This window comes from Macrobrachium nipponense, chromosome 1 (assembly GCF_015104395.2).
Source record: "Macrobrachium nipponense isolate FS-2020 chromosome 1, ASM1510439v2, whole genome shotgun sequence".
Lineage (NCBI taxonomy): Eukaryota > Metazoa > Arthropoda > Malacostraca > Decapoda > Palaemonidae > Macrobrachium > Macrobrachium nipponense.
In genome coordinates this window covers 117,659,318-117,680,238 of record NC_087200.1, presented here as the reverse complement: position 1 = coordinate 117,680,238, position 20,921 = coordinate 117,659,318, and the positions used below count along the sequence as shown (strand labels likewise).

The 20,921-nt window shown below is 39.2% G+C and overlaps 1 protein-coding gene across 2 annotated transcripts in view; it reads left to right on the top strand.

Annotated features, from left to right (window-relative positions):
- Positions 1-20,921, top strand: part of LOC135219578 (pre-rRNA-processing protein TSR1 homolog) — a gene marked incomplete at its 5' end in the record, with an annotated part of 192,625 nt that overhangs the window by 41,381 nt on the left and 130,323 nt on the right. For both annotated transcript variants that reach the window (XM_064256460.1, XM_064256459.1), the window contains 1 exon segment: positions 7,139-7,336. In XM_064256460.1, coding sequence (XP_064112530.1) covers positions 7,139-7,336 — 198 coding nt within the window.

Sequence of the window (20,921 nt, the reverse complement as noted above, 5' to 3'; positions counted from 1 at the left end):
GGAAACCCACTGCCTCTGACTCGCCTTGGAATGGGGTGATATTTTTTAGTTTTATTGGCTAGATCCTAGAGTAGATCTGTGACAATATAAACTTATCTAGAAACCATGCACATGTAAATGTGGCTTTAAAGCTTACCTCATCATTCAACAACACTGAAACCAGCTCAAAGCAAAGAGAGCAGGACTCTGGAAACCAGACCATGTAAGGGGTCTGGCCTTCTTCAATCGCGAAGGAAATGGCACAATGGGCGTGTGACCGGCAGACGTCATGGCCCACCGGATCGCTGAAGTAAGCTGGACACCCTTGGAAGGCACAGCGGGCTTTCTGTAATATAATATTTTCAATAAGTACACATTCTCCTTAGGGGAGATACTTATCTAAACTTAAATATAATGGGGCATGCAAGTTGTCTTAGCCTGCCATGCTTGTGGAAAGGCTTGCCGGAGCTAGCCACCACAGTTATTAGGAGAGAGTGTATTGTATCTCATATATCTACATGTAAATCTGAGAAGATCAAGGATGCTCTATTTTTCCCCTGCACACCGGAGGTCCGGTGAGCACTGGAGCAATTTGATATAAGATACAAACAATGACAAGGTGGCTAATAAAATTTGTTCCCAATAAATGTACCTTCAATACAATGAATCTCCGGTGGAGTTTAGACCACCGAAGTAAACAGGAATGGAGCCGAGAACGAGTACCATATCAATTAACCGATGAGCCCGTCGAGGGGAGGTGTCTCCCAGCCGACATAGGAACCACCGGAGTTGAATAAGAGATGAACAACAACTCTTATTAATAAGATATAGAAATTAGAAATAACATCCCTAATACAATCTCCCTAAGCCGATAGAGTTTTCCACCGGCAGAGCTCCGGTAACGGAGCTCCTGTCAAGTAATTACTATCGTATTACCTACCCTTCGGCCCTGTCCCTTGTCTCCCCTGAGCTGCAGCTGGGAAGGAGGGGAGGGGCTAAAAGGGAGGATGGGGGGAGATGAGAGGGAGGGGGAAGGGGTGGATTCGCAAATAGCGGCCCGTTAAGGACTGGCCATAGACGCGATCACTAATGGTCCACTTACCGATTACGAGAATCTTTGACCAATAGGGAGACAATCGTCTGAAAGACGATGTGGCTAGTTACCAACAAGGAAAGATACCTATGACCAATTAGATCCATTTGAAAATGGTATTAATGTCGAGGAATCTAGATGCCAACTGGCTTCCCTGGACAAGATGGTCATTAACCCTCTTACGCCGACTGGACGTATTTTACGTCGACATTTTTTGTCTCCCGTGTGCCGACTGGACGTATTTTACGTCGACTTACAAAAGTTTTTTTTAAAATTCGCGGAAAAATACTAATAGGCCTACCAGCCTAAAACTTTTGAATCACGCGCCTTGGGGGATGCTGGGAGTTCACGGATCAAGGTGTTGTTTTGTTTACAATCTTGACGCAGGCGCGCAAGCGCAGAATTTCTTTCTTGCCGCACTAAAAAGTATCTGTGACACATCTCGGAAATTATTTCGTCACTTTGACATAATTTTTGTACCATTGTAAATTAGCCGTTACATGAAGTATTATATATGAAAATGTGCGCATTTTTATGTAGAATACAACAATAAAATACTCATGATTGTAGCTTTTATCAGTTTTGAGATATTTCCATATAAATAACGATAATTGCCAAAATTTCAACCTTCGGTCAACTTTGACTCTACCGAAATGGTCGAAAAACGCAATTGTAAGCTAAAACTCTTATATTTTAGTAATATTCAATCATTTACCTTAATTTTGCAACTAATTGGAAGTCTCTAGCACAATATTTTGATTTATGGTGAATTTATGAAAAAACTTTTCCTTACGTCCGCGCGGTAACTCTTCCGAAAAAAATCATACATGCGATTGTGGTAATGTTTGCACCATTTTAAAATTAGCTGTTATATAAAGTTTTATATATGGAAATGTGCGCAATTTCATGCACAATACATCTAAAAACAACCCATGGTTGTAGCTTTTATCAGTTTTGAGATATTTTCATATAAATAACGATAATTGCCAAAATTTCAACCTTCAGTCAACTTTGACTCTACCGAAATGGTCGAAAAACGCAATTGTAAGCTAAAACGCTTATATTTTAGTAATATTCAAGCATTTATCTTCATTTTGCAACAAATTGGAAGTCTCTAGCACAATATTTCGATTTATGGTGAATTTATTAAAAAAATAACATTTTTACGTCCGCGCGGTAACTTCCGAAAAAATCATATGTGCGATTGTGGTAATGTTTGCACCATTTTAAATTACCCGTTACATAAAGTTTTATATATGAAAATGTGCACAATTTCATGTATAATACAACAAAAAATAATTGAAGGTTGTAGCTTTTCTCATTTTTGAAATATTTGCATATAAATCACGATAAATAGAAAAAAAACCACGTTCGGTCAACTTTGACTCTACGAAATTTGTGAAAAAACGAATTTTAAGGCTAAAACTCTTACAGTCTAGTAATATTCAGTCATTTATCTTCATCTTGAAACAAATTTGAAGTCTCTAGCAAAATATTTAGATTTATGGTGAATTTAAAAAAAATCTTTCCTTCCCTCCGGGCGCGGATTCTCCGCCACAAATCTCCGAAATGCGTACATACCATTCTCGGAATATTTGCTCCGTTTCATATTAGGCATTTCATAGAGTTTTATATATGAAAATGTGCGCAATTTTGTGTAGAATAAAACGAAAAATATTTGAAGGTTGTAGCTTTTCTTATTTCCGAAATAATTGCATATAAAAAAAATATATATAAAAAAATTTGACATTCGGTCAACTTTAACCCGTCAGATATGGTCGAAAACTGCAATTGTAAGCTAATACTCTTACAGTATAGTAATATTCAATCATTTGTCTTCATTTTGAAAGAAATTGGAAGTCTCTAGGACAATATTTAGATTTATGGTGAATTTTTGAAAAAAAATATTAGTTTACGTCCGCGCATTACGAATTCATGCATTATTTTGTGATAATATTTTTCTGTGTTGCTTTTATCATTTTTATACCAAAATGATTGCAATTTAGTGTACATTACAACGAAAAAAAGTAACTTGTTACCTTTAACCGTTTTGCGCACAGCGCGATTTGAATACAATTATATATGAAATTTTGTTTTTGCGCTATCATATATTGCATTATTTATATATGATAATGATAATTTTTTTCATTTCTGATGGTTGCATACTAAACTTCAGCCAATGACAAAAAAAGGAGCCAAAAATGAACTCTTAATCTTGAAAACTAAGCACGCTGTGATTTTTTTAAAAAAATATTTTTTCCGTTTCCACGCTCACTCTGAAACACCTCCGACACGGGAGACAATTTTTTTTTACCGCTTCGGCGTAAGAGGGTTAACCGGTAACGTAGCCTTGCTACCCCGTGGGTCACTTATGATACTTTCGCTATCGGGCGGGGCCACGAAATAGATGAGCCTATGTCATACAATATGGTACAATGAACTGGCTATAATAATGTAAAAACTACCTTGAATCTACCACCTTTGAATAAAACATAATTGACACTGAGAGCCTATCCAGAATTGGTGACCATGAACCAGTGTGTAAAAGGATTGAACCTATGTACATTAGACAAGCCTATGAAAGTACTTGATAAGGCATTCTGAAAAGAGGGGGAATATTCCAGCCTCTCTTCAACACTAGAAATTTAGAATTTTATTCCAAAATTCCTATGTGAACCTAACACGCCACTCTCAGATAAAAGGTTAATTATATCTTACAAGTACACATACATAAATGATATAGGATAGTCACTAAAACAAAATTCCAGCGAGCGAGAGAGAGAGGCCTAATTAGGCCTCATGAGGACGGAAAAAGAGGGATATATTCCTTCTCATATCTCCAAAAGTTGGGATATGTACTTTATCCTAACAATACTAATACTGGCTGTGTAGGAACTCTTTTTCTCGCTTTGTAAATTGACTATTCTAACTAGATCTAATTGCGGAACTCGGTAGCGGCTAGGCTTTGTTTACATCGCCTTATACGAGAAGCGATCTCGTTATCTAACCTAGAATATTTTAAGGTTAAGTTCTTAAACGGCAATCCATAGTATTCCAATCCTAGCAAAATAAAATTTTATTAAAGATATGTGAGAAGCGACACAGTAATAATCCGTACCTAGATAGGTAGATCAAAACACAGCCATGCTTTGTGTACGCTCTCGGATGGCTGCACATGGCCGTCACCCCGCGCTGATATTAAAACCGATTACGCGGGTCTATACCAAATTTCTTTAACTTTTCTTATTGAAAACAGAAATTGGGGTACTTAACATAGGTGTAGATGCCATTGGAGCCTCAGCCATCTTGAAATATAATCCAAATTTGTGATGAAACACGCACAAATCAAAAAGTGTTTTACGCCCACAAGTCCAAAAAGAAGGATGTCAGATGGCGCTAGCATCGGGCGGTGGCGGGGTGGTCCAAGACAGTGCGGCTGAGACCGCTGTTACGGCGCACCCCACATATGTAGGTTGATGAGGGAATAATCTAAATGGAAGACGACCTGTGAATAGTGGCTTTCACACGCCCTTTCTTTATACATGACGCCCTAAGGGTGCTCGCGCGAGGGTAGTAACCTCTGCATACCAATGCTAAAACTTTCTATGGTATATTTGGAAACTATTTATATCAGAAAAGTAGCAAGAAGGACCTTTTAACTGGCGAATACAGGTCGACCCAGAAAATGTGTTATGCAAATTATTTCATTGAACAAGGGACAAAATTAGTTTAATTACTCTTTTCTATTAAAGAATATTGATAGGTTTAATGTATTATTTGTTGTCTGTAGGTGACGAACTGTCAGTACCCCAGCACAGTACGATACGTTGGGTCATGACTCGAGTGGCAGCAAGGCCATTTTCTAAATGCTTATGCCATTGCTGCCACGAAGCCTTATTTGAGAATAGAATTAAAAATCAAGGACCCATGGGGTATATACTACATATTTTAATTAGTTTCCAAAATAAATATCTTTGATATGTTAAATAGATATTATCAATTCTACTTTGATTTATTTCAAGCATAACATCTTTGAAAGGAAATATTTATTGATAAGTAAATAATCGGGCATCTACATATGGCAATATTTACATAACATTGAATTAAGAAACTACGCCAATTGTTCTTTGGCTGACTGTACCATGTATAGTAATCATGCAGCATTCAACTTTGTATATTTGACCAATATATTTTTAACATACAATAACGTGATAGTATATAAGAAAATTATTGCAGTCTTTAAAACATATACTATGGAATGACATGTCATGTATGCATTTAAAATTAAAAAACAAAAAGAAATGATGATTGTACTGAACCAAAAAAAATTTTTTTTTTCTTTTTTTACTAGTGCAAATAGTTAATGAATGTTTTAAGTATGAAAGAGCTGTTTTCATAGATTAGATTAGACTTTCTTAACAAACTTGAACCTTGAAAAAGGGACTTTTTAAAAATATTCACAGGCTGAGTACTATTCAGATTAAACCTGGCAAATAGCAATTTGGTAGAATAGTTTATGTAGTGCCCCAGATATTGTTTACTATTTGTCAGCAGTCTTCCCGCATCCCGTCTTATTGAGAACAGTAGAGTTGCAGCATTAGTAGAGAACAAAGCATCACTCATATAAGAATGTCCCAGTTACTTTGATTTCTCATAGCTAACAGTTCAGACTATTAAAAGTGAGAAAGTTAATTGCTTGATGCCTCAGGATCCATAATGCATGTGTGCAGACCTACTATCACTCTTCTGTGTATTATGTATTACACAATAGTTTGCTGGGTTTGGGAAATTGAAGACGGAATGTGGTCAATATACGAGTGATTTTTTCCATGAAGATCCTAGCTTTGTTTTCAAAGTCAGATGCATATATTTGGAATGGAAACATTGTGCTGAGGCAAGAGGATTAGGCTGATATATTTTGCAGATATTCTAAGTTTTGAGAACATTTAAAAACTAAAATTTAAATGTTCATGCTTTGTATTGAGTTTTCTAACTGGCAGTTGTGCTTATCTGTAGATATTTGAGTAAGTTAGCCTTGGTAAGTGATTGGATGGTACTAGAATAATTTGGAATGTAAGGTAAGTTAAGCAAGTTATTGATACTTGTTCCTTTCCTAATTTTGCTTTTAACCCCAATGTTTGGAAATAAAATTCCTGCTTGATTTATATTTTTTCTTTATTTCCATTTGTGGATTGTGTTTCAGATTGTAGTTTGATTATATATATATATATATATATATATATATATATATATATATATATATATATATATATATATATTGTGTGTGTGTGTATATATGTATATATATATATATATATATATATATATATATATATATATATATATATATATATATATATATATATATATACGTATATATATATATATATATACAGTGTTCCCCCGTATTTGCGAGGGATGGGTACGAGTCCCCCCCTCCCCTGCAAACAGTTGAAACCTCTATAAAAAAAGGCTTACAACTGCCTATTTTGTGTATGTTCCTGAGAGAAATCTGTGAATCATGAGTCCGCGAATAAGGGGGTGCACTGCATATATGTATATTATATTCATGTAAAATGAAAATACAAATTTACCAAATGAGCAACGTTTGGGTGTTTAGTGGGTCCTTTGAATGACTTGAGTTTTAGTTGGTAATGGTAAAAATGTCTGCATTTATTTAGACAGGCTTTGACATTTTTTGATATTATATTATTCTTTGTTAGTAACTGATTTATATCTCCTTCAAAATGTTGTTGTGCTTTATAGATTTTGAATATTGAATCTTTTGTCATTAGACTTAAAATGAATATGTGAAAAAGGAGATATAAAGCCTCCAAGCTAAAGACAGCTTCAAGGTCTTATAATAGCTTTGGTTTTTATTTTTGTGTGTGGTTATAGTAAATGTACATACTGCTAACAATTGAGTATCATAACATTGTCCAGTGGTCATCAGTTTTATTTATGCCATCGTGATTTTCAAATATGTGCAGTAGTAAAACTGCTTGATAAAATTGTGATTCACTTTTGTACAAGAATCTGACCAAAGTTTCTGATTTTCTTTTCCAGAAGAGGCAGCGTGCTAAACAAAATATTTTAAAGGAAATTGAGATCAGATTCCCTGGCCCCGTCAGAATACATTCATTAGAGCGAGACCAAGATGCCATGCTTGTTTTGCGTCAGATTGGAGCCCAAAAGCAACGTCCAATATTTTTCCGGGATAATCGTGTGCACATCATGGCAGAAAAAGTGGAATTTGTTGGGGAGGTAAAGTATTTTTTGTTTTTTGTGTTACATCTTTACATAGGCAGGAAAGAGATGGAAATGTATAGAGATTGAAAGAGTATGCTGAACAGCTTTTAAATACTGAAAATGAGAGATGAGATGGAGGAAGCACAGAGGGTGGAGGGATCAGTGATGGAGATATAGGATAGAGAAGTGAAGGGAGCATTAAGTAAATAAAGAATGGTAAAGCACCAGGTCCATTAGAGTTCCAAATTGAAATTATGAAATTACTAGGTAGAGAGAGGGAGAAATGGATGCTGGATTCATTAAAAGTTACATGGGAAGAGGAAGAAATGCCAAAGGACTTGGAGGATAGTCTAATGGTATATATTTACAAACAAAAGAGAGTTGTCATGGATTGTGGTAACTACAGGGAAATTAAACTAACAGAGCATGGATTGAAAGTTTTAGAGAGGATACTGGATGAGAAAATAAGAGATTGTAAAGATTGGGAAACAGCAGTATGGATTCATGAGAGGAAGGGGGATGGTGGATGCCATCTTCATGGTAAGAGGGAACCGGGAGTTTTATTGTGCATTTATAGACCTCGAGAAAGCATACGATAGAATCCCAAGAGAAGTTATTATTTTGGTGTTTGAGGAAGAGGAAAGTCCCATGAAAGTTGTATAAGCTGGTTGAGCACAAAAGTAATAACAGCAGTTGAGGAAACAGAAAACTTTGAAGTTAGTGTTGGATTACAGCAGGGGTCAGCATTAAGCCCATTTTTGTTTGTGCTGGTCATGGATATGTTGAGCGAAGAGATCAGGAATGAAGCGCTGTGGGAGTTGTTGTATGCTAATGATCTAGTGATTACAGCTGAAGATGAGGAGGACCAACAGAGAAGGGTTAGAGAGTGGCAGGAGTCTTTAGAGATGGGTGACTTAAAGGTGAATGTAAATAAAACTGAGGGTGTGGTGAGCAGTAGGGAAAATAGACAATAGTAATACAGGGACCTCGATCGTATTAGAACTCAAAATAATCGGATTTCAACGGAAAATTTTGAGTAAATGTTGCATCTGAGCTCAACCAAAAATCCGGAAACTGACCCAAGAATCATATGATTTTTGTTAACAAAAGTGGTTCAGTCAGTCGCCACTAATGGGTGTTGTTCCCATGCGCATTTAGTGAGGAAAATGGTAAGAACCACAATTGAACTTAAGATTGTTGTAAATATATAAAGTAAGAGGCATTCTGTGACAACTTAAAATCCTGTGATATTTATTGACTAAAGAAAACATTTGTAACCTAATATTAATGGTATAAACCAGGTTATTCAAGTGAATCACTAGTGATATAACTTTTGATACTTTAAACAAAACAAATAATTACAGCAATTACCTTAATTACCATAATTAGATGATAGGATGAGCGAGTTCTTACTTTGTTCCTGGATTAGGATCTCTATCCATGATTCTAAAAACCAAAAAGGTCTATAAGCCTAAACATAGATATTTTCTGGAGAAAATGACAATTCAAAAAAGTTACATATTTTATAGAATATAAGCATTGTCATCATAAGCCATTTGCATTCGATATTGTTTACATTCTCAAATTTAATTGTATAAGTGTTAAGTGTGATTTTGATAGTTTTGAATATCAATTTCGCCTGTGCTTTTTTTCCTTATAGTGATGGCAAATGACGTCAACCAGCCGTTTCACGATTTTGTTGCTTATGTCTGTATTACAGGTTTACAATAGCTTCATCTGTAATTTAAAGAGAGAGAGAGAGAGAGAGAGAGAGAGAGAGAGAGAGAGAGAGAGAGAGAGAGAGAGAGAGAGTAGAGACGAGAGAGAGAAGAGAGAGAGAGAGAGAGAGAGAGAGAGAGAGTGTCTGTTGCCTGGTTTAGGTTGTTACACTGGTTTAGGTTGTTACACTGACACTCATTCAGTCGATAATATTTGTATATTGAGAATAATGTTCATTTTAATAAAACCCTTGTTTTACTGTATCTAATTATATTGCATGTATTATTACCATATTATCGAATTATATTACAAACAGAGCGATCTGACATGTGCATTCTGGTTTTGTTTAAATTCGAAAAATATCAGCTGACTTCATTTTACCGATATGATCACTGTCTTAAGATGCCGAAGGGAACTTAATTTACGAAAGAACTGCAGCTACATTATTTAGCACTACATGTTTTTTTTTTTCAGGCAATGTTTTTGCCTATCAAAACATTTTGCAGTCTGCTCATTGGTCATTATTTGTAATTTCCAGTCGTGCTTGACTTACGATGCTCGTAAATCGTAGTTCCCAGTCGTGCTTGACTTCAAGCCTTGTTTACTAAGCAACAATATTTTCTTGGTAGTATTTTATTATCAAATTAAAGGGTTTTGTTATATCGACAGCCCCCCCAGTTATCCTTAACCCTCTTACGCCGACTGGACGTATTTTACGTTGACATTTTTTGTCTCCCGTGTGCCGACTGGACGTATTTTACGTCGACTTACAAAAGTTTTTTTTAAAATTCGCGGAAAAATACTTATAGGCCTACCAGCCTAAAACTTTTGAATCACGCGCCTTGGGGGATGCTGGAAGTTCACGGATCAAGGTGTTGTTTTGTTTACAATCGTTACGCAGGCGCGCAAGCGCGAATTTCTTTCTTGCCGCACTAAAAAGTATCTGTGACACATCTCGGAAATTATTTCGTCACTTTGACATAATTTTTGTACCATTGTAAATTAGCCGTTACATGAAGTATTATATATGAAAATGTGCGCATTTTTATGTAGAATACAACAGTAAAATACTCATGATTGTAGCTTTTATCAGTTTTGAGATATTATCATATAAATAACAATAATTGCCAAAATTTCAACCTTCAGTCAAATTTGACTCTACCGAAATGGTCGAAAAACGCAATTGTAAGCTAAAACTCTTATATTTTAGTAATATTCATTCATTTACCTTAATTTTGCAACTAATTGGAAGTCTCTAGCACAATATTTTGATTGCAATTTAGTGTACATTACAACGAAAAATAAAGTAACTTGTTACCTTTAACCGTTTTGCGCACAGCGCGATTTGAATACAATTATATATGAAATTTCGTTTTTGCGCTATCATATATCGCATTATTTATATATGATGATGATAATTTTTTTCATTTCAGATGGCTGCATACTAAACTTCAGCCAATGACAAAAAAAAGAGCCAAAAATGAACTCTTAATCTTGAAAACTAAGCGCGCTGTGATTTTTTGAAAAAAATATTTTTTCCGCTTCCGCGCTCACTCTGAAACACCTCCAGCACACGGGAGACAATTTTTTTTTTACCGCTTCGGCGTAAGAGGGTTAATATTGGGATTCTTTCCAATTTAAATGCATACATTTATGAGGACCTACTTTCAATGGGTATTACTCCGCCGATAATGATGTCTGATGTCACACTATAAAACAACAGCGGCTATGAAAAGTGCCCCTATTTTATAAAAATAATTTGAGAGATAACAATTTTAATATCATAACACTTATTGAAAGATATTTTAAAGAGATTTTGTTTATAGTATGATTTGTTTATGTCTGCCCACGGCCACTAGCTAGCGACGTAACTTAGGGAATTTTTCCTAAGTTTATGATAAGCTGACATAATTCAGTTTATTTTTAGTGTTTTATTAATTTGTTGAGAATTAGGCTTGATATTCAATGTTTTTCTTATTAGCAACAATAATTATGCTTAACCCTTACAGATACTACATACCAAGCCTAGCCTACCCCTTACTGTACATACTATGTACCTAGCCTAGCCTATGGCGCTCAGTTAATCATCGTATTATGGCAGAATTGGGTGTACATAGGGCAGTTATTACTACAGTATATAGTATTTAAAAATGAAATAAGTGTGTTGAATGGTATGTTATTTAACACTGAACTTATTTCATTGTAATTTATGTGTATTTATGGGTAACGTTTTGTATAAAAAGGCAAGGTTAGGGTAATAACTGGTGGTCAAGAACAGGTTAGTCTATTTTCAGTTATTTCTCATGGGAAAAATTCATTCAGATCTTGACAAAATCACATCTTGTTGCTTCTTCTGGAAAGAATTAACATCGAGGTCCGGGGCTCTACTGTATAAGAAAGAAGAGGCTTGATTATAAAATGGGTGGAAAAGTTTAAATACTTAGGATCTGCTTTAAACCAAGAGGGAGGATGGGAGGCTGAAGTCAAGTATATAGGATAAAAGTGGCATTATGGAAGTGGAGTGATGTAGCTGGAATAGTATGTGATAAAAGGCCAATCAAGATAAAACTATAGATTTATACCACAGTGATAAGACCACTGTTAATGTATTGTGATGGCTTGGTATCCACCAAAATAATCACATTTACCAAAACACTTGTTTGTATTCACCAAAAACAATGCTTAGTCCACAAAGGTTGGAAAAATATTCATAATAAAGGTGTTCAAACTCAATTCAAGGGGTCAAAGAAAATACTTTAATAAAACCCTTAATTTTGGTACACAAATTACAGACAGAATTGACACCTGAACCTCATAAATACAATAAATAATTGACCACACTCACACTTAATACCTAACACAAAACAACTGCACACTTAAATGGACAGGTCATCAACACATATACCAAAGGGTAGAGGGTCCAGAAAGGAGGAGAACAATGAAAAGAAAGAATATCCTACCAAATTACACACAAAACACTGACGACTCCTCAAAAATAATTTATGTAATCTGTTCTCCACTTCTGGAGAATCACTCAGGGTGGTTGGGAAAAGGAATGGTACCCAAAAGCTATGGCAGAGGACAGAGTTCCACTAAGTTCTGCCAAGACTGCAGCAGTGCTAACGTAGCTGTGATCACTTTACTCCAAATGCAGGGGCAATACCTTCATACCTGATGACAGAGAGGTCCCCTAGATAGCTTAACTAAGCCAAGGGTTGCTGAAAGGAGCTTAAAAAAATATAATCCTGGAAGGGGGAAAATTTCACTCGTCCTGACTCTCCAAAATCGACAAGATTCCAGGATGCTTAGCTACAGCAACAGTAATATCTTTCAGTGGCAGCGACAACAGTACCTTCTCAAATAAGGCTCAGAGAAAGACTGACTATAACTCCTCACGGAGTCTCACACAACCCTTAGTAAAATGAAGGCTTCTCCGCAAACAAGTATCATGAAAAATAAGAACAGTCATCAGTCAAACCACCAAAATAAACAAGTAAACCACTGGCGAGGAGAAAACAAGCTAAATATAATCTAAATTTCACTGACACTAAAAAGATAATAATAAGAAATAAAGACAATAAGGTTACAGTATGGATCGGGAGCATGGGCTCTAGGGAGAAAAGTGGAAGTAAAGCTTGAGAGAACAGAGATGAGAATACTGAGGTAAATTATGGGAATGTTGGTGCTTGAGAGATTGGAAAATGATGAAATAAGAAGAAAATCAGACTTAGTAAAGATAACAGAGGTGATAAGAGGGTCACGATTCAGATGGTATGAGCATGTGTTAGGGATGGTTGATGAGGAGGGAATGGAGAGGGCTTAGGAAGAACCTGTTAGAGGAAGAAGATCGAGAGGGAGATAGAGAATTAGATGGTGAGATAAAGCGAAGGAAAATATGCAGAGAATAGGTGTGGTGGAGGATGATGCCTTTTCTGGGATTGACCTGTGTCGCCCAGTGAAATGTACCTATAGCACTCATTTCTAGGTATAAATAAATGCTAAATATACCAGAGAAAAACACCTATGGAATGCCAGAGTTACTACCTCTGGATCGATCACCCCCAAAGGGTGTCGGTATAGCATCAGGGGCGAGTGGAAGCCACTTATCACAGATACTTTGCCCAATAGCTTTCTCCTCTCTCAAAATCCTCCTCCAGAGAGTCGCTGTTACAACAGCCACTTTCCGCTCGTCACCACTACCTCTGCCAAGAAACGTCATTTCTTTAATAGCACTCGCTACGCGAACAGCTTTATTTTTCGCTGTTATCCTTTGCTATAATTTTGTTAAATATGTCTTCTGATCTTCAAGAAGCATCTTCATCTAAGTTGAGTATATTATTATTGACTTTGAACGCGGTTAGACAACAGTTTGTCCTTATTTGAGAAGTTTTTAGTTAAGATGTTTGTATGTTTCGTATGTGGAAGGAACCCTCATCCAGGGAGCCGCCATGTTTACATCAAGATAGTACTGCGTTACTCAGTCTTCTCAACTTTTTTATTTTTGTTTTTTATTTTCTATTTTTTCGATGAATATCTTAAATTCACCACTATTGTACATCACAGTAAGCGCTACTGTTGTCGTGAAATTTTACCATTTTGCTCCTGATGTGTATCGATAGGCTTATGTATCACGATTGAAACTATTACATTTTTGGCCTTAATTAGAGGGTTTCCCTTGTTAGTCATCGTCCTTCATGAGCGATTTGGTTCCCTCACGAGAGTGTCGTTTTATTTCCATCTTTCATGCGTGAGTAGTGTGTTGGAAGTGGGCTAGGCTAGCTAGCCTAGTACTACGCCAGTTATTATTTTGGAGGTAAAGGAAAGCCCTCATCCATCCGCTATGCTCATGCATGTTGTGTATGTGGTATTTTTTGTATTATATTATTTTAATATATTGGTATACTAATTTTATTTTGATGAGGTTAGTTTGGAAGTCCCACACGATTTTAACCAACCCTAGCCTACCTGACCAGATGGAGGCCTAGATTTTGGAGGGTAGGCTAAGCGTTTGAGAGTGCTACTGGCTACCCATAGTTGGTACTAGTCCTGGCTACCTGACCAGACCGACATTTTGGTTTTGGAGGGTGTTCCATCACTAGAGAATTCCTCTCTTGTTATGTAATGTAGGTGCTAGGCCTGTCTTACCTGACCAGGTCGATATGTCCGATTTTGGAGGGTTAGGTTAGGCTCTAGTGTGTCCTCTTTCGTGACGTACTAGTAGGCGCTATCCTAGCCTACCTGACCAGATCGATGTATCCGATTGTTGAAGGTTAGGCTAGGCTCGTAGAAGGGCTTACCTTTATTTGTCGGTACTTCCAATAATTCTTTATCAATAAAATTTGCAAGTATAGCCTTGGCCGTTACCTCCTATAGGGTGTTAGTTGGCATGCCGCCTTCTATCCCTTTAGTTCTAGGCTACTTCACGGCTTCTCGGAGGGTGGTAATCACCTGACCGGTCGCTGTTGCCAGGTGACTACTAGTCTTCCTTTCTCCTCCGAGTTTTTCCTTTCGTTCCGGACTCGTTCCGGCGGTGCTTTGTTAGCTCGCTGACCAAGTAATCCTACCAGTGAACAGCAGCTGGAGTGTCGAGCACCGTTTCGGGGGATTAGTCAGAGGAGATTAAGGATTAGTAGATTATGTATCCGAACGAGAGGACTTCTTTGGCAATAGCTAGGGAGGTGGCAGCCCTTATTATTGCCAAAATCCGGATGGAGACCCAGGCCCCTCCAGTAGACCAAGACGCCTTGTGCAAGGAGGTGGCCGAAGAGGCGGCGGCCATCAGTATCCATCTTGAACCAATGACCGTCGACGCGCAGAAAGAAGGTAGGGAAGTAAGTGAGGCAGGTAGCTTTAGTTCTAGATCTGTTAAAAAGAAATCACTTTCCTTCAGTCCTACTCAGTCTTCTTCCTCTTCTTTCCAGGGCTTCTCAAAGTCCAGGAACCTTGGGGACAGGTCTGGTTCCGTGATCCCCAAGGTGAAAGCCCTGAAGAAGAAGACTCTGCCTAGGACTACCAGACCTATGACTTCCTTGGCTAAAGCTACTCCCCCGCCTAAAGGGTCGAGAGCTAAGGTATCTAAAACCAGACTTACGGAGTCTGGCTTTGATCCTGATGCCTTCACTAATCTTCTAATGGAGAAGATGGGCAATATCGTGGACTCGAGGTTGCAGTTGATGTCTTCTCAGCTCGCTTCGAGCTTGGAGACATCGGGTCAGTCCATCCTGTCTCTGGCTCAGAGACTACAGGTCCAGGAGAGTTTGCTGGCTGGACTTACACAGTCTGGAGGCACACAGCAGTCCTTCATTGTGCTGAACACTTCTAAGCTTCCGCCATTTGAGAACAGCAACCCATGGCGGTTGGCTCTGCACGCCCCCTTTTCAGAGGACATGCTGACGATTGAAGGCTGTGGAACCCGTCCCGTGGAAGATTACGAGTTCTTCCCGGCGGACCTCCAATTTCCCTTCCCAGGCTTTGCTCGGTTAGCTGAGGAAGCATTAGTCAGGGTAGACAGGGTCCCAAAGGAAACTGTAATTTATCCTAGGGACCAGACACAGTCGGCATGGGTCCGTGCCCTTTCAGAATGGGAGTGCGTCAACACTAGACTGACGCCACACAAGGGTTGCTACACCATGTTCGTGGTGAGGGATAACATCCCAACTCCTTGCACGTCGAAGGTCGTGGAGTTAACTCTTCTCTGCTCTTTCCCGGAGATCTGGAGTGCTGGGTGGGCGCTCCAGAAACATTCACAGTGGGCAAACTCAATCAGGAGTGTGCTTCCACTCAGTTTAGTGAACAATTACTCAGAATCCCGGAGGCCATGGTAAAGGCAGAATTTGAGTCCAGGTGCAGACTGAGTAGGTCGATCAACTCTGTTACTACATCGGAGTTGACGGCTTCTGTCTACTCTGAGGAACCTCTATTCCGGGTTCTAACAAAGTCACTTTTACAGACCTTTCAGTGTGACCTTTATGACTTTGTGGTTGCTAGGCGGAACTGCAGGAAGCATGTCCTTGCCGATGCTTCCATTAGACACGAGCCTAATAAGCTCATTAAAGCAGCAATCTGGGGAGCTAACCTCTTTCCTGAAGACGTAGTTAACAGTGTCATCAGTAAGGCTGCTAGGGCTAATCAGAACCTTCGTGTCCGCTGGGGTCTTCCTTCCAAAAGGAAGTTCTATGAGACCTCTGGACCGCAACCCAAAGGTAGGAAGAGAGTCAGGAAGTATCAGTCATTCCAGGCTCCTCAGACACAGACGGTGATTCAGGCAGTTCCCGTCTCCTAGATTGGTCAACCTTCGACCTCTAAAGCACGACCACAACAACAATTGTTGTTGCTGCAGAGTCAACCAACTCAATAGTCCTCGAGTTCGGCTACTTTCGTGACGTCCCCGGCCTTCAACGCTTCGTTTGAAGCGCAAGGGGCGTCTCGAGGCTATAACCGACATGCAAAGGGTAGCAGAGCAAGAGGTGCTTACCGGCACAGAGCTGGTTGCAGAGCTCTCTCCAGAGGCAGAGGTTCCAGAGGAGGCAGAGGAAGTAAGACCTCATCCAGTCTATGAGCCTCTCCAGGTAGGCGGGAGACTGTACCTCTTCCGGGACCATAGGACCTTCAGTCCATGGGCCCACAATATCGTATCAAAAGGTCTGGGGTGGAGATGGATTAAAGGGCCTCCTCCACCAGTCAGATTCCATCAAATTCCAATGACAGACCTCCTAGACTATGCCAAAGACCTTCTCCAAAAGAAGGCAATAAAGAAAGTCAGACACCTGAAATTTCAGGGACGTTTGTTCACCTTGCCAAAGAAGGACATGGACAAATGAAGAGTGATTCTGGACTTGTCCCGTCTCAACTCATACATTCAATGCTACAAGTTCTGCAGGCTAACCGTCTCGCAGGTGCGGACCTTACTTCCCCGTGGGGTCGTCACCACCTCTATCGATCTTACAGACGCTTATTATCACGTCCCGATAGAGAGAAACTTTTCTCCCTACCTAGGCTTCAAACTAGGAAGGCAGGCTTACTCGTTCAGAGTCATGCCATTCGGGCTCAATATAGCGCCTAGAATATTCACCAAACTAGGAGAGAGAGTAGTTCAGGAACTAAGAACTCAGGGGGTTTCGCTAGTAGCTTACCTAGACGACTGGCTCATTTGGGCACCCAACGACAAAGAATGTCGCAGTGCAACAGCCAAAGTAATAAAATTTCTAGAGTATCTGGGATTCCAGATAAACAAGGAAAAGTCCCGTCTCATTCTGGCATCTCGCTTTCAATGGTTAGGAATTCAATGGGATCTAACCGCACACAAACTATCTCTTCCACCAACCAAGTGCAAAGAGGTGACGAAAGCTACGAGACAATATATCAAGAACAGACGGGCTTCTCGTCGTACCCAAGAAAGAGTCTTAGGTTCTCTTCAGTTTGCTTCAATAACAGATCTTTTGTTGAAAGCCAGACTGAAGGACATCAATCGGGTATGGCGGAGAAGAGCCAACAGCAGACTCAGAGACAAAATCTCCTTGATTCTGCTGATACTAAGGAAAAGACTTCGTCCATGGACGACAGTCAAGAGTCTTTCCAAGTCAGTACCGCTCCAGTTTCCCCCGCCGTCTCTAGTAGTCCACACGGACGCCTCTCTGAGTGGATGGGGGCGCTATTCTCAGTACAAGAAGGTTCAAGGAACGTGGTCGACAGTATTCTGCCAGTTCCATATCAACATCTTAGAAGCAATGGCCATTTTCCTGACCCTTAAACGACTAGCTCCGGCCAGGAATATTCATATCAGACTAGTCTTGGACAGTGCAGGTGATAGTTCACTGCCTAAACAGAGGAGGTTCCAAGTCGAGCCACATAAATCACGTGATGATAGCAATCTTCTCGTTGGCAATGAAACATCATTGGCACCTGTCAGCTACTCACCTGGCAGGAGTACGGAATGTCATTGCAGATTCACTGTCCAGGACAACTCCGCTGGAATTGGAGTGGCCCTTAGACACAAAGTCATTCAATTGGATTTGCCTACAAATACCGGGCCTTCAGGTAGACTTGTTCGCCAAGGAGTCCAACCACAAACTTCCATGTTATGTGGCCCCCAATTTGGATCCTCTAGCTCACGCCACAGATGCGATGTCCATAGACTGGAACAATTGGCATAAGATTTACCTATTTCCACCAATAAACCTTTTGATGAAAGTTCTACACAAACTCGGATCTTTCGAAGGGCGGATAGCTCTGGTAATACCCAACTGGCCGAAGAGCAATTGATTTCCTCTTCTACTAGAGTGGAAACTCTGTCCCAGACGGATTCCCAACCCAGAACAGACTCAAATAGTACAAACTCGGACTGTGTCAGCTTCCTCAAGAATTCTGAATGCCCTAACTTTATGGACTTCATGAAGTTTGCGGCACAGAAAGGTGCTAATATTGATCCACTAAACACATTGTTCGTGGAATCAGACAAAAGAGAATCGACACTCCGGCAGTATGATTCGGCAGTGAGGAAGTTAGCCATCTTTCTAAAAAAATCAGATGTTCAGGCAATGACTACGAATGTGGCAGTTTCATTTTTTAGAACTCTGTTCGAAAAAGGCCTAGCTGCTAGTACCATTACTACGACTAAATCTGCCTTTAGGAAAGTATTTCAGTCTGGTTTTAATATTGATTTAACAGATTCGTACTTTTTGTCTATCCCTGGAGCATGTGCTCGGCTGAGACCAGTAAACTGACCTCATACGGTCTCCTAGTTTTTAAATGACGCACTCAAGTTAGCTTCAGATACTGATAATGAATCATGCTTATATATAACCCTTCTCAGGAAAACATTATTTTACTTAGCCTGGCCTCAGGTGCCAGAATATCTGAACTGTCGGCTCTCTCTAGAGAACTGAATCATATTGATTTCCTCCCGTCAGGAGAAGTTCTGCTTTCTCCGGATCTGAAATTCTTAGCAAAGAATGAAGACCCTCACAACAGATGGTCTCTGTGGAAGATTGTCCCTCTTCCACAGGACCCAGTTATTACATTGAAATCTTATCTTGACAGAACTTCTAATAAGTCTTCAGTCCTCTTTTTTTATTAGAGAGAATGATGGAACCATTTCCTTGAAGGCCATCAGACAACAAATTCTTTATTTTATTAAACAAGCTAATCCGGATTCAGTTCCTCAGGTTCATGATATCCGAGCAGTGGCTACCTCAGTTAATTAGTTTCATCATATGAACTTCGATGATCTCAAAAAGTATACGGGTTGGAAATCTCCGACAGTATTTAAACGCCACTATCTAAAGTCTCTAGAGGCCCTTAAATATTTTGCAGTGGCTGCAGGGAACATTGTCTCCCCTGATACAGCCTAATAATGTATTTTGTAATCTTGTATATTATTAATTATCATTGATTTTGCCATTAATTACCTTTTTGGTACTCACTCTCACCTACCTGCCTTGTTTGAATTCCCTCCCCTTTTGCCCTTTTTGTTATGGACTGGACTGCTTATCAACCCACTCCTGTACTTGTACATTGTTCATTATTTCATGTGGTATTAAATTCATTACCTGTGCTGATTTTCCTGGTGATGGTATGAACTTGGTCTAATTGTATATTGTTATTTACTCTTATATTTGCATCCTTTAACCTTGGATCATTAAACAATGGTTGTAAGAAAAAATTTTATTTTTTTCCTTTCCTTCATATGAAATTTTTTTTCTCTCAATTTACCAAGCTTGTATGGCCAATTCTCTGTTAGTATTTCACTGGGCGACACAGGTCAATCCCAGAAAAGGGATTTTGACAAAGGAAAAATCTATTTCTGGGTGAAGACCTGTGTTGCCCAGTGAACCCATCCCTCTTTTTTCCTTTCCCCACCCTTTAGCTGGTCCAAGCTTGGCTGTGTATTTCAGGAATGACGTTTCTTGGCAGAGGTAGTGGTGACGAGCGGAAGGTGGCCGTTGTAACGGTGCCTCTCTGGAGGAGGATTTTGAGAGAGGAGAAAGCTATTGGGCAAAGTATCTGTGATAAGTGGCTTCCACTCGCCCCTGATGCTATACCGACACCCTTTGGGGGTGATCAATCCAGAGGTAGTAACTCTGGCATTCCATTGGCTGGACTGCTTATCAACCCACTCCTGTACTTGTACATTGTTCATTATTTCATGTGGTATTATATTCATTACCTGTGCTGATTTTCCTGGTGATGGTATGAACTTGGTCATATATTGTTATATGTTATTTACTCCTTATATTTTGCATCCTTTAACTTGGATCATTAAAACAATGATTGTAAGAAAAAATTTTATTTTTTCCTTTCATATGAAATTTTTTTTCTCTCAATTTACCAAGCTTGTATGGCCAATTCTCTGTTAGTATTTCACTGGGCGACACAGGTCAATCCCAGAAAAGGGATTTTGACAAAGGAAAAATCTATTTTCTGGTGAAGACCTGTGTCGCCCAGTGAACCCATCCTCTTTTTTTCCTTTCCCCACCCTTTAGCTGGTCCAAGCTTGGCTGTGTATTTCAGGAATGACGTTTCTTGGCAGAGGTAGTGGTGACGAGCGGAAGGTGGCCGTTGTAACGGTGCCTCTCTGGAGGAGGATTTTGAGAGAGGAGAAAGCTATTGGGCAAAGTATCTGTGATAAGTGGCTTCCACTCGCCCCTGATGCTATACCGACACCCTTTGGGGGTGATCAATCCAGAGGTAGTAACTCTGGCATTCCATTGGCTTTTTTCTCTGGTATATTTAGCATTTATTTATACCTAGAAATGAGTGCTATAGGTATATTTCACTAGGCGACACAGGTCTTCACCCAGAAATAGATTTTTCCTTTGTCAAAATCCCTTTTATAGAAGGCTGTGGAGAAGGCACATCAGGCAACAACCCCTTAATGTAGGGA